The sequence below is a fragment of the Prionailurus bengalensis genome, chromosome D1 (genome assembly GCF_016509475.1).
Source record: "Prionailurus bengalensis isolate Pbe53 chromosome D1, Fcat_Pben_1.1_paternal_pri, whole genome shotgun sequence".
Lineage (NCBI taxonomy): Eukaryota > Metazoa > Chordata > Mammalia > Carnivora > Felidae > Prionailurus > Prionailurus bengalensis.
In genome coordinates, this window is record NC_057346.1 from 63,583,294 (window position 1) to 63,600,231 (window position 16,938).

The window sequence follows — 16,938 nt, forward strand, 5'->3', positions numbered from 1 at the left end:
GTTGGAGGAGCTGAAAGTCAGGAATGGCTGGGAGAGTGGGGTGCTGGGGCAAGGACAGACACAAGGTTAGAAAGCGGAGTTAAGGTCTCCTGGGCACAGAGGCCTCGTAAACCAACTGGGAGAGTTGGCAAATGTTCTGAAACATGACGATGATGGTATTTGGCTACGGCATGGAGAGCAGAGGAGAAGAAGTGGGTAAGAGTGGAAACTGAGATGCAGTGAGGGAGCAGACATGATGGACATGTGGGAGGTAGAACAGAAAGGCCTTGAAGATGAGTTGGGTTTGGGGGAATAGAAGAGATGGAGCCAGAGTAACAATGAGATTTTCTTCCTTGGGAAACTGTGTTTTGCTACAGTTCTCTGTGAAAAAGAACGGGTGAGGAGATGAGTAAGATTGCAAGAGATCTGGCAGGGCACAGTGAATATGTTGTTCATTTGTGGGCATGTGGGCTCTGAGGGGCCTGTGAGGCATTGAAGAGGAGATTGCCATGAAGCAGATGGACACATGGATGTGGGGCTCAGGAAAAAAAATCTGGCTAGAGATAGCAATTTGAGAGTTGTTAAAATTTAAGTGGTAATGAAAGGCATGAGATTAGGGAGGGCACATAGAAGTGTAGGATGAGAAGGTAAGGGGGCCCTGAAACATTGCTGTGGAATACTGAAGGGATGGTAGAGGAGAAGACTGAGTAAGAGCAGCCACAGAAGTTGGAGAAAGCCAAAGGAGTACATGGGGTCATGAAAGTCAAGGGAGGACAATGTTTCAAGAGGGAGGAAACTGTCTTGTATGACAAATGCCACTAATGGATCAAGTAAGATAGAGTATGGCATAATGGTTAAGCATGTGGGCTTCAGAGTCAGACTGCCTGGGCCTATGTGGCAGTTCAGGAGAAGCAGTCACCCACTGGGAGCTGCATCACCAAGTGTGTAAGTCATAGACCAGTGAGTGATAGTTCCAGGGCCCAGTCTTTATCTGTGGCCTACATGGAGTTCAACTAGCTCCTCCTGACTATCAAGTGAGGAGTATGCTGCAGTCCCAAGCCCACAGGGCTCCCCTTGGGGTAAGCCCACCTGGCCCAGGATCTGGAGCTGCAGTGCCTGGACCTCTGTTTGCAGAACCTCCACATACTTCAGCAGCAGCTCCAGCAAGACAAGCTGCTGTATAGGCGGCAGCTGGCGGAGTGTCAGCAGCAGGAGGACCTCATCAAGAACCTGACCAAGCAGCGGGATGCCCTGCGGGCTCAGTATGAGGCTTTCCTGGAGCAGGTGGGGTCTTGCTGCTGCCTGCCCTGTGCTGCTCTTCTCTTGGGAGGGGACAACACTTCACGGGATGCCCAGAGGAAAGAATGGGGTGACTTGTCATGGAGTCTCGTGGGGGAGGGGTGAAGTAGGATGGCTTGAGGAATGGTCCCTCATGGGAACTCCTAGGAAGAGGTGATCACTCCTGGCAACACATTGAAGGAAGAGGACGCTTTGGAAATTCACTTCAAGAGTGCATATCTCCTCATTTAGATGGGCAAGGCATTCCTGGGGCCTCTGAGCCAGCTGCAGGTAGCCGACTTTGAGGAGCTACGGAGCTATCGAGTACCACCGGAATCTGTGGTCCGGGTGACCGATGCCCTGTGCGATCTGTTCCACTGTGAAACAGGCTGGGCCAGCGCCAAGCAGCTCTTATGCACCGAGGATTTTTATCAGGTAGGGAATGTGGAGCACGATGGAGGAGGAGAGCAGAGGCACAAAGGGCAGACTTGGCAGAGCGAGGCTGTTAGGGCCAGGTCCAGAGCACCTGTGTCTGCCCCTACCCCTCTTAACACATTTTCCCAGGAGCTGGTGTTCTTCCCCAAGGAGAAGATGACAGACTCTGAGATGATAAAGTTAGCCCAAGCTCTGAAGGCTCCAGGTATGAGTGATGCAGCTCTGCGGGCAGTAAGCATACCTGCAGCGAGCCTGGCGGCCTGGCTCTGGGCCGTCCTGCGCTATGGGCTGGCACAGCGTCGGGGACTGCCCACGGGCCTGCTGCTGCGGCAGATAGAGGCCACGCTGGCTCGGGAGCAGGCCCTCCTGGGCCACCACCAGTTCCAGGCCCAGGAGACCCTGGAGCACAAACTGGATCTGGCCAATAAGCTGGAAGACTCCTGGGTTTCGCACAACCGTGTGATGGAGAATCTCATTCGCGCTCAATGTGGCCAATATCACAAGTGGCCCATAAAGTCTGCACTGCTCACACCTATGCAGTCCTGGACTACAGAGCTCCAGGTAACCAGCTCCTGCCCCGGTCTTCCCCCAAAGCTCATTTCTGTCCCACTGACCCCAACAACTCTGCTCCTCCCTGCACCATCACTGCCTCCCTTTGTCCCACTGCCCTCCTTACCATGCTTTCCTGCATACCCTGCTTCACGCCCTCTCTATCAGACCCTCTCTGCCTGTACCCTCCTCGCTGGCTTACATGCCCTCTGTTCTTCCCTTCCACACCAGAAGTTGAAGGGGCACTGCACGACTATGTTCGGGGATGCCCTTCTGTGTTCAGCTGCCATCATCTACCTGGGTCCTTTCCCAGCACTGCGGCGCCAGGAGCTACTGGACAAGTGGCTGGCTCTGTGCAGGGGCTTCCAGGAGCCCCTGGGCCCAGATGATGTGGCACAGGCCCTGAAGCAGAAGCAGAAATCTGCCATCATGCCACCAAAGAACCCCCTGCTCTCCACACGCTCTCCCTTCAACCTTCTGACCCTGCTTAGCTCCAAATCTGAACAGTTCCAGTGGGACCGAGACCTGAAGCCCCAGGCAAAGTCAGCCCGCCTGGCAGGCCTGCTCCTGCGAAGTCACACCCACTACTCCAGCTTCCGTTGGCCTCTGTTGCTTGACCCTAGCAACCAGGCCCCCATCTGGCTGAACCCACTGCCTCTGCAAGAGACTAGATGCTTGGCCCGAGGTCCAGGTAAAGTGCAGATATAAAGCCAGGGATAATGAACATAATGCTTCTCCTTCTCAGGTATCTGAACAGCCAGCACTCAGCCACAGGTGGTCCTCCCTTTCATAATAAAGACACTAAATTTTTGTAGCCAGCGTATCCTAGATTTCAGCAGCCTACATGATATTAATAAATTAGGTCACATTTGCATCTTGGGGCCTATACTGCAATGATTCTGACTTTACATGTCTGACCAGTCCATGATCTTCCACTTCCTTGGTCTGCTCAGCACTCTTAGAAACTTGGCCTACAACTCGGAGCCTTCCTTACTGTCGGAATTTATCCCATGTTCAGGAATTCTGGGGAAATATTTCTATTATCTCTGCTTGGAGCAGAGACCTATCTGGGTAGAGTGTCAGAAGGAGGTGTTTCCTAGGGGAAGGAAGCAAGGGTATTGGGTAGGGGAAGGAGAAAATGGTGTTTATTTCCCAGAAGGTGTTGGGAGTTGCACCGGGGACAGTAATAGATATCTACAATGGAAGGTACATAATAAAGCAGTCTGTAATGTGGGCTCTATAATCTGACTGTCTGGGTCAAATACCTGTTCTCTGCTAGCTATGCAAACTAAGACATGGTACTTAATCTCTCTAAGCCAAAATTTATTTGACAATAAAATTAGCATCTTAATTATACCCATCTTACAAAACATCATATTAAATGAGATAATTTATGTAAAAGGGGTTCACATAGTGCCTAAAAATAATTTCTCAAAAATTTTAGTATTACTACTCATGTATTACTGCTACCATTATTACATTCCATCCCTTGGCTGTCCAGCATAACCTTCCATTGTGCCCATACACCATTATGAAAATACACAGTATATTATATAACTTTCACATGTGCAACTATAAGTAAATTTACACCCTTTCTAGTAAGGGACACAATGAAGAAACATCTAGCTGCAGCATCCAATTCTGAGTCCAGGAGCTGTGAACAGTGTTCATTGTTCTTGATCAGAGTTAGATGTGGCTCTTTGTGATTCTATAACCTATGACAGAGTATACTCTCAATCTCACCATAGCAGTACATCCAATATGCAGAGTGAAGCAAAATCAAATCAAGATAACTACAGTAAACTTCCTGTTTAGAAACTGGATAAGGGTAAGAAACACACACTTATCTAATTAGTCTTTAGCATGTACTGTGTAATGCCAGACAGAGATAGGAAGGCAAATGATTAGCATCACTTCACTGGCTATAGAGTGAGTTCTTGGGACAGCCACTTCAGCTATCCTGTGTTCTAATGAACAGTATGATGTTCCTTGTCCATTGTACCCAGGGCTATCTGTGAAAGGAACATTGGTCAAGAATCCTGTTTGCAGCTGTTCAGCCGTACATAGCCACTTCCTATCGGAATGGGATGGGGGCTTAGGATTTGTCTTCAAATTAAGCAAACACTGATCACTTGTTACCAGATAGAGGATTTTCTGGCTAATTCCACTAAATCTCTCATCTTCTTTCCTTCAGATTTCATCTGTAAGGATTCTGTTAGCTATTAACCAGTGCCAGAAATCTTGGTACACTCTCATTCTTGAATTTAAACCCTATTTTCTGTCTTCTCTCTTAACATTGGTTCTGGGGGCTTGAGAAATTCCACTAAGCCTTAATTGCCATCCAGCTAAACCTTGGCCTTCAGCTCAGAGCTGTAGTAAGAAAATAGTTTGAGTAGTGAGCTCAGGGTAATTGGCCATGGAGCATAGCCCCCAATACTTGGGGGCTGTATCCAAATCAAAAGGGGAAGGGAGACTATTAAATTTGTCAAGCAGAGAATGCATAAAGAGAAGTGCTTGAGATGGATCTGGAAAATTACCTTCCCCGATTTTCCAGCCTCTTCCAATAGCGAGTAATTTCCTATTCCATGCAACATGAGGTAGACAATCATCTTTACAAATCAGCAAGATACTCAAGGTGCATGAGTATCTGAACATTTGTGGTCTGAAATTGCTTGATATGAGCAGAAAGGAATTTTCTTACAGTTTTTTTTTTCCTGAGGGTTGTTTCTCTCATCTAAGTAGAGAAGTAGCCAGCATGCCTTCTTCTAAATCCACTGAAGTTCAGTGAGCATATGGTCCAAATCCCATGAGATAAACCAACTTCTTACCCACCACACAGATTAGTAGGGAAAAGAAAAATCCTCATTGCCTCCCCACTAACTCGCTGTATCAGGTAGAAATGCTATCACTATCAGTAACAAAAGCCCAACTTACCATGGCTTAAGACAGAAGGATTTATGTATCTCACATTATAAGAAGTACTGAGATAAGCAGGCACCAGCCTTCAGTGTTGCCTTCAAGTACCCAGATCCTTTTGTCTTTCTGCTCAATAATCCCTAGCATGTTGGCTTATCACATTATAGTGGGTTGAATCCTAACCCACAGAACCTCTATGTTAAAGAGTCTTGCAGATATAATTAAGAACCTTGAAATGAGATTACCCTACATTATCTGGGTTGGCCCTAAATCAATGAGAAGTGTCCTTAGAAAAAAGAGAAGGCATAGGGACAGAAAGTAAAGGCCTCATGAAGAGGGAGACAGACAGTGGAGTTATGTAGTCACAAGCCAAGGAACTCCTGGAACCACCAGAAGCTGGAGGAGGCAAGGAAGGAGTCTTCTCTAAAAGCTTCAGAGAGAGTGCTCGCTTCGGCAGCACATATACTAAAAGCTTCAGAGAGAGTACAGCTTTCTCAACACCTTGACTGTGGACTTCTGGCCTCCAGAACTATGAGGAAATAAGTTCCTGGTTTTTCCAGCCACCATATTTGGGTGCTATCCTTCCAAGCATCATGTCAGAGTTGCTGCTAGCCATTTCTGTCCCTTTCATCAGGAAAACAAAAGATCTTCCAGAAATCTGAACAGCTACATGTGGTAGGCAGAATTTTGGCCCCCGTCATCTTTGTCCTCTATTTTTACTCCTATGATTATGTTACATGGCACAAAAGACTCTGCAGATGTAACTAAGATTACTAATCAATTGACCGTAATAAAGAGATATCCTGGGGTTGCCTGGTGGCTCAGTCAGTTAAGCGTCCAACTCTTGATCTTGGCTCAGGTCATGATCTCAGGGTTCGTGAGTTTGAGCCTAGAGTCGGGCTCTGTACTGATAGCACAGAGCCTGCTTGGGATTCTCTCTCTCTGCCTCTCTCTCTCAAAATAAATAAGCTAAACACACACACACACACACACACACACACACACAGGACAGAGATATCCTGAATTATCTGGGTGGGCCCAATGTAATCACATATGCCCTTCAAAGAAGCAAGGAGGAAAGAAGAGGCAGTCAGGAAAACTTGAAACACAGAAGGATTCAAGGAACTATTATTTCTGGGTGGAAGATGCAGTGGGCTACAGGGAATGTGTGAGATAGAAATGAATTCTGTCAAAAACCAGTAAGCCTAAAAGAGGACCCAAGTCCCAGATTAGAACTTCAGCCCCCATTGATGCCTTGATTAGCCCTGTGTAACCCCAAGCAGAGCATCCAGTCATGTTGTGCTGGGCTTCTAACCTTCTGAACTCAAACATAACAAATGGGTGTTGTTTTCAGCTACTAAGTGGTAATTTGTGGTGATTTGTTAAGCAATAGGAAATGAATCCACCAAACTGTGGACCCAGCAACCTCCACTTGCCCACTTCTTAATGCTTAATACTTTTAAAAAATTCTTAAATTTCTTAATACTTAAAAAGATATTATTTCTCTCTTCCAGCTCCTACTGTAGAGGAGGCAAAGGAGAAGGTGGCTGGGGAGCCAGCCATCTGTGTCCACCATACCGTGGCCCAGGACTTGGCTAATTCCACAGTTTATGGTCTTTCACTTAACAGTTGCTGCTTCCAGGCACTGATTTCTATATTAGCAACAATTATTTTCGTTATGATAAAAGTAGCTTAGGCAAAAGGAGAGATACACGGAACCTTCTAACTGACCGCTGAAAGGCAGAAATGGAGCAGACTTCCCTGGAGTTTTAGGGAAATAATAATGACAGCTAACATTTGTTGAGTGCTTACTATGTCCAGCTGAGTACTCTCTATGTATTGTTTCATGTCATCTTCACAGTAACTCCGTGAGGTACCTACTAATATCAACCCCATGTTGCAGCTAAGGAAATAGTCAGAAAGAGCTTAAGTGACTTTCCTGAGGTGTCTTCCTGTGGACCTTCCCTCAAGAGATAGAGCCTTGAGGGTGAATGGTGTTCCCTAGGAGCCCAGTTTGTCCTCTGAGAGGAGCTCCTCTGCATCTTTCTGTCATAGGGATGGGCTTTGTGAGAAATCAAGAAAAAGAAGAGGCCATGGAAGAGGAAGATGACAACAGTGAAGACAGTGATAAGACTAAGGGCAAAACAAAAGAGCAGAAGACAGAGGACAGAGAAAATGAGGAGGAGGGAAACAAGCAAGAGCACGAAGAGGAGGAGGAGGAAGAAGAAGAGGAGGAGGAGGAGGAGGAGAAGACAGAGAGACAGAGGTCAAGGCCAGCCTCAGAGACTGGGGCTCTGCCTCTTCCCTCCCTTAGTGTGCTCTCAGGCACTGACCCAGAGCTGGGTCCTCAGCTCCAGGAGGCAGCTGCCAGTGGTGAGAACTGGTCCCCACTCACCATGTCCCCCTTCTGTGGCCCCACAAGCCTCTCACCCCCAGCCTGAACTCTGCTCCCATCCTTAACCCAAGCACTAACTCTGTTGAAGAGCCCTGAGGGAATCCTCCTATTATCCATGGGGGAGCCAGTGAGAGCCAGATTTTGTACAGGAGAGGGGGCTGGGTGCTGGCATGGTGAGTAGAGTGTCCTTGCCTCCCCCTCATAGGCCTGCCCGTGCTACTGACCAACATGGAGCTGGGCCTAGGGTGCCAAGAACTACAATGGCTACTGCGGCGGGAGAAGCTGAGCCCACCCCAGGTGCAGCCCAGCTTCTGTCTCTATCTGAGCACTACTCTCCCCCTCAATGCCTTGGAAAAAGGTGAGTGCCAGTGGGTAAGTTGCCACCACAGCTCTGTGGACACACCAGGTCTCCAGCTTCACTCAGTCTGACCCCGAGCAGGCTCAGTACTGCAGCAGGGTGCCATACTCTCTGTGTACCCCAACCCTGGTTCTGTCAAGGGGTTAAGCATCCCCTATGTCCCTATGTGACCCTAAGTGCTAGGTTATGAGCTGCTGAAGGGGCTGAATGTACTGGATCTGAGCCTGAACATGGAAATCCTAGAGGAACAGATGCTGCACGAAATCTTGTGCGTTGAGTGTCCCGAGCTTGAGAGCCGCTGGCAGGACATAAAGATCAGAACCCTGGATTCCTTTGAAGCTGTGGAGGCTGCTGAGGTGCCTGGGGGTCCTGTTATGGGTGGGGATGAGCCCAACAGGGGGTCCTGTTATGGGTGGGCAGATATGGGTGTGGAGATGAGTGTGGATGGTGGGGGAACCACGTGAGAAAGAATCAGACCCATGGAACAGGTGACTGTCTGCAGGAGGGGCTGCTGCTGATGCTGCTGCTCCAGAACCCAAAACATCAGAAACCAGCCAAATTCCTCCGGGAGATGGTGAGGGCCCAGGCAAAGCTATGTCAGCTGCGTGCCCACTGTGAGGAGCTAGAAGAAATGAGACGGCAGGAGGTGGTACTGTGGGCACCCTATCGGCGTGTGGTCTGGCATGGAATGGCCATTATAAAGGCCCTTAGCCCACTGCAGAACCTGCTTCCACTTTTCCGTATGCACCCAGACAACTGGCTAGCAGCCACCAAGCGGGCCCTGAACAGCATGGAGCAGTATGAGATTCATCAAGGGGAGGACCTGCCCAGCCATCTGCTGCAGCTAAGAACACAGCTGACCCGCCAGCTACTGGGCAGCACTGTGGCTGCGCTGGGCCTGAGCCAGTTACCGTTGGTGGGTGCCTTGGGTGCTCTGGCTCTGCTGCAAGTGGCAAGGAAAGCTCCAGAGCTGGAGAGGCTGGCGCTTTGGCCTGGCCTGGCAGCCTCTTCTAGCACAGGCTACAGCAAGCCAAGTGTGGCTCGACCGGCCTGGCTGGGGCTGAAAGCCTGGCAAGAATGTAGGATGTTAGAGCTGCTGCCACCATTCGCTGGGCTGTGTGCATCCCTGGCACACCACTCCAATGTTTGGCAGGCTTATCTGTCCCTGTCATCCACAGTGCTGGGTCCTGCGCCTGGGCCTGGACCTGATCCACTTAGTCTCCTCCAGAAGCTGATTCTGTGGCGTGTGCTGCGACCTGAGTGCCTGGCAGGGGCCCTGGCTGACTTTACCACCAGCCTCCTGGGCCGGCCCCTGGATGAAAACCTGGATGCCTCCACCATACCCTTGGAACACAGCCAGGCTACTCAGCCCGTGCTGATCTTGTTGCCACCACCTGGTCACCCCACAGCCACCATGCATCCCCTGACTGTCATCCAGAAACTGGCTGCCAGGCATGAGCAGGTTTGAGCCTTGCTTGTTGGCCACACAGACACCAGACCTCTGTGGACTGAGATGGGGTGTGGTGGTCCCTCCCAGCATGCCCATGGATCTTTCTGGCTTATTCAGGGACTTTTGGGGGTCATTTGTGGCATTACCTTGGGTCCCTTGGGTCACCTAGGATCACTTTGAGTTACTCTGCCACCTCTCTGTTGGTCTTCAGGGACAGAAGCATCTGGAGGTGATCGCCCTGGGCTCTGAAGCCTGGGATCCAGTCTCAGTAGTGGTTAGCACTCTATTCCAGGCTATGCGCAAAGGGCACTGGCTGGTGCTGGAGAACTGTCATCTGATGCCTCACTGGCCGAAGGAGCTGCTACAGCCTTTGTGGAGGCTGTTGGATGGAGCCAGGGGTGCGTTTGCTACCTAAATATGGCTTCTTGGACCCTGTCCAGTACCTGGCCTGACCTTGAACTCTCAGGCCTCATGGCTGATCCCCTCACTCCAAGTCTGTCCCTTGTATCTGACTCCTGACCCTTGAGCCTCAAGTCTGATCCCTAAATTTACATCTGACCCTTTACCCAGTGATTGATCTCAGCCCCATGTTTGACCCCTAGTGGTCTCGGACCTGGAGTCAGAACTGCTTCTGGCCCAACCTGCAAGCAGGAACATGGCCACTGTCCACAGAGATTTTCGTCTTTGGCTTATTTTGTCTGCAGAGGCTATTGCTTCCTTACCAGGTGAGGAGCTCCCCACTATAGTCTCTCAGATTGGAGGAGGATGGTACCTGTGCTGTGCTGACCCAGCGCTCTCCTTCTGCCCCAGCTGTACTGACTCAGCACTCCATGCCTGTTTTCTGGGACCAGTCCCTGGAGCTGGGCCATGTCTTGATCAACAGCATGGAGCTAGCCCAGCAAGGACGGAATGTACAATCCCCAACCAGGACGCTGCCTCTGGTCCTCCTACATGGCCTCCTGCTATACCGGCAGCTCTATGGAATGAAGCTGCAGGCACACAGGGGCCGCTGGTGAGGGACCCCATCCATCTTGCTCAGTCAGTCACTCAGCAAACATTGTGCATTTTCCACATCCTGGATGAGTATGACTAATTCATGCCTGGGAAGCACCAAAGTGTGAGGGCAGGGGGGTGGTCAAGAAAGTCTCCTCCAAGGACTTTGAGATCTCACTTTGAACTGAGTCTTGGAAGCAGAGGCAGATCAGGTATCAATGGGGCCTTTCTGAGCAGAGGGATCTAGGCTCAGCAGGAGGGAGATTTCAGTGTGGCTGAGGTGGACATGCTGGGAGGTTGAGTGGGGACAGGCAAGGTTTATGGTAAAGGGCCTTTAAGATCATGGCAAGGGACTGGATTTTATCCTGAGGAGAGTAGGAAGCCACTGGAGGGTTTTAAGTAGGAAAAGAAATGTGATCCTAGTTGTCTGTTGGAAAGATCACTCTCACGGACTGCAGTGTGAATGGACCAGATGGGATAGGGCTGGAGGCAAGCAGAGCAATTTTCAAGGAGGCTCTGGCAGTCTCAAGGGACAAGGCCATGGTATGGGTGGAAGGGACTAGGGTAGTCATAGTAGAGATAGAGAGTAAATATGGAGTGAAGAAGGAGGAGTCAAGACAGCCTCCCAGATTTCTGCCGAAGACAATTGGGTGGCTGGTATGGGGGAAATATGATTTCAGTTAAAAAGCAAGCTGTATGAGGGGTGCTTGGATGACTCAGTTGGTTAAGCATCTGACTCTTGATCTCAGCTCAGTTCTTCATCTAAGGATCCTGAGTTCAAGCCCCATGTTGGGCTCGGGGCTGGGCATGAAGCCTACTTTAAAAAACAAAAACAAAAACAAAAAAACAAGTTATATTGGAAGTGCTAAGTGCAAATGACTGGTGAGCCCTTATGAGTTGGGAGCTTGGGCTAGACAGACCAGAGTCCTCAGCATATAAATGGTTCTGAAACCCTGCTTCCTGCTCCCCTCCCCCAGGAGTCAAGTGACCCTGACCCAGGTCCTTCAGATCCAAGACCAGCTGTGGGCCAGCCTTAGCAATCCCAGTGCTGCCATGCAGGAGCTGGCTGGTGAGAATCTTCCTGTCCCCATGGAAAGCCCTGGAAGGGGCAGGGGGAGTGGGAGTACTGAGTTTTTGGTTTGGGTTTGGGAGGTGGTGGAAACTGGAGAGGCTAGAACTGAGGGGTTCTGACCTCATTCTCAGCTTCGGTTTTCTATGGGGGTCCTGTGGGAGACAGCAAGGACAGGGAGGCCCTGACTAGCCTAACACAAGCCTGTCTGAGCCCCAGCAGCGGGAGCTGGGCTCAACCACACACACCCCAGTATCTGCTGGCCACCCTGCTGCCCAGCCCAGGTAAGCTCCAGCCAGGTATCTGTGTTGGGGTGGGGAACCATGCCATGCCACTCTCTCAGGAATGTGAGCTGCATCCTACAAAGGTGTAGGAGGGGGCAATATTCACACAGTTATGGGACGGTGGCTTAAATGTCAGAGGAAGGCCTACTCCCTTGAGTCTGGGTGGGGCAGAGTCCATCTTATCTATCTCTCTTCCCTCTCTCCACCTCCAAGAGCTAGGGGAACTGGATGCTTTGGCAGAGTGCAAGGCCCAGATGCACCTACTGCCCACACCTCCTGAACCCCAGAGCTGCGGACTGAGTGCCGGCCCCCGGGCCTGGCTGTTGCACCGCAAGAGTCGCGCTCTCTTGAGCGCGCTACAGCGGAGTCTACCCGCTTGGGTTCCTGCGGCTCGAGGAGGTTCCAGGCGCACGGAAAGGCGGCTGCGGCAGCGCCTAGTGCAGGCCAAGAGGAGGCTGGAGTCACTGCAGGCTCTGCTCATGGACACCGCCCGCCCGGAAGAGTCTGGCGCCGGGTGGGTGGTGCCGCGGCAGCGGCCTCTGCAGGCCTTCCTCCAGACCGAGGTGCTGGAACTGAGCCAGCTGGCGCGCACGGTGCTATGCGACCTTGATTGCCTGTTGCAGCAGCTGAAAGGCGCGCCCCCGTGCGCCTCCCGGCGCTGTGCTGCGGTGGCCCACGCTCTCTGGACTGGCCGCCTACCCCCGCCTTGGCGTCCCTATGCGCTTGCCGGCCCGCAGCCGCCCTGGCATTGGCTGCGACAGCTCTCCCGCCGTGGGCAGCTGTTGGTTCGCTACCTGGGGGTGGAAGCCCAAGTACCAGGGCGCATCTTTCACCTATCAGCCTTTTGCCACCCGCGCCGCCTGCTGCTGTCACTGCGCTCGGAGGCTACCTTTGCTACGGGCGCCCTGCACCAGCGTGTGCCCAGCTCGAATCTCCCTGAATGCCAAGGCCCTGGCTTCAGTGGGCTCCCATATAAACGTCAGGAGCTGAACAGCAACCCTTTGCACCTCCAGGTATATTCATGCCATCCCTCCGTTTACACTTCCGCCCCCTCAAATCCTTGATTACATCGTGCAATTACCCCATCTTGCCTCTTTGTGATCTTTCCCCTTCAGTAGGCCCATCTGCTCGGATACCCCGCACCCCCAGGACCCCTCCTAGCCTTGCCTGATAAGCTTCTTGCGCCCCCAGGTGGTGAACAGCCCAAATCCTACAGTTCCAGAGATGGGGCTGCTGCTGATTGGGCTACAGCTCCGGAACGCTGAGTGGGACCCATTAGCAGGGGCCCTGCAGGACAGCACCTCCAGCCAGCCCTGCCCTCTGCCTCCGGTCAGCGTCTGCGTCCAGGCTCGGGGCGCCAATGACCTGACACCCCCAGCCGGTCTGGCTGTGTATTCCTGCCCTGTGTACATGGAAGGCCCCCTAGGCATTGTTAGGCTGCACAGCAGGAATATCCTGATGTACCTGCCCCTGCCCACGAAGCTCAGCCCCGCCACCTGTGACCAACTGAGAGTCCATGTGTGCAGCCCACCCTTGCCATGAGCCCTCAACCAAAATAAAGTTGGGGTGATTCGATTAAAGGTTTCTGAGATTTAGTAGTGCAAGGTGGTGTGCACACAGAAAATTGACACGCTAAGGGGAAACCCCAGTGTGCACAACTGAGGGGGGGGTGTGGGTATCCCGTGGGAAGATGGGCCTAGTGTTGGTCATGTATCCAAGGCTCTAGGCAGATGGGGATGGCTAATACACAGGATCCTGAATCCTTGCCCAGCTTTCTACTGTGGTCTCAGTACTTGTGCTAAATCCACAAGGGGTGGAGATATATATATATATATATATATATATATCTCCACATATACATACATACATACACACATTTTTTTTCACAAGGGATATTTTTATAGAGAACCTTAGAACTGAAAAATTATTTTTTAGAGCCTTGGTTGTATTACTGAGAATGCCTCAGTCTGGCCCTACCAGTCATCCTCTCCCCTGGGATGGATTCTCCCAGTGAGTCATACACATAAAAAACAAAAGCCAAATTAAGATACAAGGTTTTATGTGCATTCAACAATTACTTATTGAGCACTCCTCTGGATCACGTGCTCTTCCTGGCACTTATGAGGTTGTTCCAAAGCAGGAAGACAGAGAAGGAAAAGGTCAACATATGGATAAGTTAAATTTGATGATTTCTATGTGTTATAAAGACAATAAAGGAGGCTGACGTGTTAGAGCACGACTAGAGGGAAGCAGTATAACTTGGGTGGTCAGGGGATGCTTCCTAAACATTAGAAAGGGAGCTACTTGAAGATCTAGGAGGAGAGTTTCTGGATAGAGCCCTCAGTAGGTGCAAAGGTCTTGAGGCAGGACAGAACATGTAGCTGGAGTGTGGTGAATGAGGGGCAGGGTGATACAAAATGATGGAAAAGTATAGAAAGGGGTAGGCCACATGCAGCCTTTTTGTGATAATGATCTTATATTTTATTTTAAAAAGCATGAGGAATCTAGTAGAGAGTATTAGGTATGAGAGGACATGATCTAATTTGGATTTTGAAAAGATAACTCTGGCTATTCTGTGGTGGATGGATAGAAGAAATTCCAGAGTAACAAGGAGGAATATTTATTTGGAGGCTTGAAGTAATTCTAGTGGAAGATGATGGAGTTTGGATTAGAGTCCCAACAGCGGAGATGGAGAATTGATAGATTTAGGTAATATTCAGGAGGCAAAGCCATAGGATTTGCTGATGGGCTGGATGTGAAGAGTGAAGGAAGAGGACAAGTTTAGGATGACTCTGAGATTTAGGTTTGAACAACTGAGTGGATCATGGTGTCATTAATTGAGATGGGAAATTGGCTGGGGGGTAGGGAATCAAGAGTTCTGCTTTGATATGCTTATTAACTGATTGCATGCTATCCCAGGACAAACTTCTCTGATAAAAGCTAGGTTAGTTGTACAGCTGAGCTAAAGACCTACATGGGCTCCTCTCCTTGCCCCTGAGCACCAAAACTCAGTAGGTGCAACCTACTTCCCTCTCTGTATGGCTAGGTATGAGCTATGTGGTGGGAAGTAATGCAAATGGCAGTGTCTACTGAGCATTGGTACACAACCTCTTCCAGTCACACCTTCACCAGTGACTGTGATGCAACTGATGTCCTTTAACAAAAGGCTGAGCAGAGGAGCAAAAATTCCACTTTCCTCAGAAACCCTTTCCTTTTCTTTTCCACAGTCAACCAGACGCATGGCTATTCCTTTGGGAGAGGAGATTGGCAGAGTGTTAAAGAGGTCCTTTTGGATAAATGAACCCTGTGCTCTATCCATATATACCATCGCTACTATCTATTCTCCAGTGGGAGCAGGGAGCAACGATCTAAAATTGGTTAGCACAGAACATTTCCTACAAAACCATGCCATTCTCTAGACTGAAATTCAATCTTTTTCTCTTTTATGTAGGATTTTCTCCTTTTTTTTTTATTTTTGCAATTTCAGCTTTACTGAGGTATAATCAACAGAAATTTATTCCTGAATTATGTCCAGCCAAGTTATTAAACTTAGTCAATTAGAGATTATAAAATAAGTACCATATTACTGCATTGCTCAAATACAATGACTGCTATGTAAAAATGTCCCAGATTTAACAATTCCACTATTGAAATTGTCGACCAGATAAATTAAAACCCCACCAGGAAATCAAAAGTCCCAAACAATGAAAGTAAGGAAGACAGATGACAGAAGGGAGAAACAGGTCCCATCCTGTCCTGACAGATGGGGGTAGATAAAGTAGAGACAAAATCAACCTCATCTGGGACTTTGGGATGAAGGAGTAAACTGAGGTACTGAGGGCAAGGAAGCATTTGCCCTTTTTTCTACTGAGACTTTAGAAGGAAACTACTCTGCATTATGGACCTACCATGGCCCCAAGAGCATGAAGAGGGCAGAATGGCATGGCCAGGAATAAGTGTCCTTTGACCCCTCTCTGGTATGGATACTGAACAGAGACCGTTTTGGCTGGATGGAATAGGAGGCAGAGAAATCACTGGGGTCTGCAGCACTAAAGAGGAGGCCAAAGTGGCAGGGAGGGGCACAAGGCCCTGAGAGCAGAGACCACCAATTCATCAGCTTTAGAAGGAGATGTTGGCAGAATGCCTATGTGTGGGGCAGGGCAAGCCATACCCAGAAGATTCCAGCTTGAGCACATCCAAGAACCATTATTAAGCCAGGGGACTCCTTCCTTCTAATACCAAAATGCCACATAAGCCCTCCCTTCTATACCCAGATGCCACTTTGGAGAGGAGCAAAGGTAGAAAAAAAAATGAAACCCGAAGAGACTGAATTTATTTCTAGACTCTACTACTATCCAGTGGAGTGGAGGAGGGAGTGAGGCTTGTGGGGAAAACCAGACCAGTAACTAAGAAAGGAGCTAAATTTTATTTACATATCCCAATTTGTAAGGAAATTTGTGATTCTGTTCTGTATTCACTGTATACACTAATAATCCGAAGACCAATACTTTCATGGACTACTGCTCTGTAACTCACCTGAAACTCACTTATTTTTGTAGCTTTTCAGTCTAATTTGAAATCCTTATTCAGAAATAGGATAAATAGAGGGAAATGTCTGAAATGGGGGGAAAAAAGTACCAGTTTTACCCACTAATATCTAAGAAGCTCTGGTATCTATAAGATAGGTACTATTATTATTCCATGTTACAGATGAGAAAACAGACACAGATTCAGTAAATTATCCAAGGTCACAAAGTCAGAAAATGGTAGAGCCAGTTTATGAATCTAGACATTTGTCCTCAGAATTCATTCTCCTTACAGCTTTCCATTGCCTCTACCATACCAAATGTCGGGGGTGGGGGGAGTGGAAAATAAGCATTCTCATGCACTGTTGGTAGATGGTTATCCTGGTGTAGTTATTCTGGGGAGCAATCTAGCAGCACTTGGTGAAATTAAATATACTATATGCTAAGGGAAACAAAAGCAAAAATAAACTATTGGGACTACATCAAAATAAAAAACTTCGGGGTGCCTGGGTGGCTCAGTCAGTTGGGCGTCCAACTTCAGCTCAGGTCATGATCTCATGGTCCGTGAGCTCGAGCCCCGCATCGGGCTCCGTGCTGTCAGTTTGGAGCCTGGAGCCTGCTTTGGATTCTGTGTCTCCCTCTCTCTCTGCCCCTCCCCCACTCACGCTCTGTCTCTATCAAAAAATGAATAAACGTTAAAAAAATA

General features: G+C 49.4%; 1 protein-coding gene across 1 annotated transcript in view; it reads left to right on the forward strand.

Annotated features, from left to right (window-relative positions):
* DNHD1 (dynein heavy chain domain 1) overlaps positions 1 to 13,281 on the forward strand; it is an 80,009-nt gene extending 66,728 nt beyond the window's left edge. Inside the window, exons 28-42 of the mRNA XM_043580517.1 lie at positions 1,114 to 1,263; positions 1,510 to 1,692; positions 1,822 to 2,253; positions 2,473 to 2,932; positions 7,213 to 7,530; positions 7,758 to 7,910; positions 8,088 to 8,266; positions 8,413 to 9,372; positions 9,572 to 9,758; positions 9,963 to 10,085; positions 10,171 to 10,372; positions 11,331 to 11,422; positions 11,557 to 11,706; positions 11,920 to 12,719; positions 12,898 to 13,281. Of these exons, the coding sequence (XP_043436452.1) occupies positions 1,114 to 1,263; positions 1,510 to 1,692; positions 1,822 to 2,253; positions 2,473 to 2,932; positions 7,213 to 7,530; positions 7,758 to 7,910; positions 8,088 to 8,266; positions 8,413 to 9,372; positions 9,572 to 9,758; positions 9,963 to 10,085; positions 10,171 to 10,372; positions 11,331 to 11,422; positions 11,557 to 11,706; positions 11,920 to 12,719; positions 12,898 to 13,248 (4,740 nt within the window). The 3' untranslated portion in view covers positions 13,249 to 13,281. The remainder of the gene's footprint in view (positions 1 to 1,113; positions 1,264 to 1,509; positions 1,693 to 1,821; positions 2,254 to 2,472; positions 2,933 to 7,212; positions 7,531 to 7,757; positions 7,911 to 8,087; positions 8,267 to 8,412; positions 9,373 to 9,571; positions 9,759 to 9,962; positions 10,086 to 10,170; positions 10,373 to 11,330; positions 11,423 to 11,556; positions 11,707 to 11,919; positions 12,720 to 12,897) is intronic.
* The last annotated feature ends 3,657 nt before the right edge of the window (positions 13,282 to 16,938 follow it).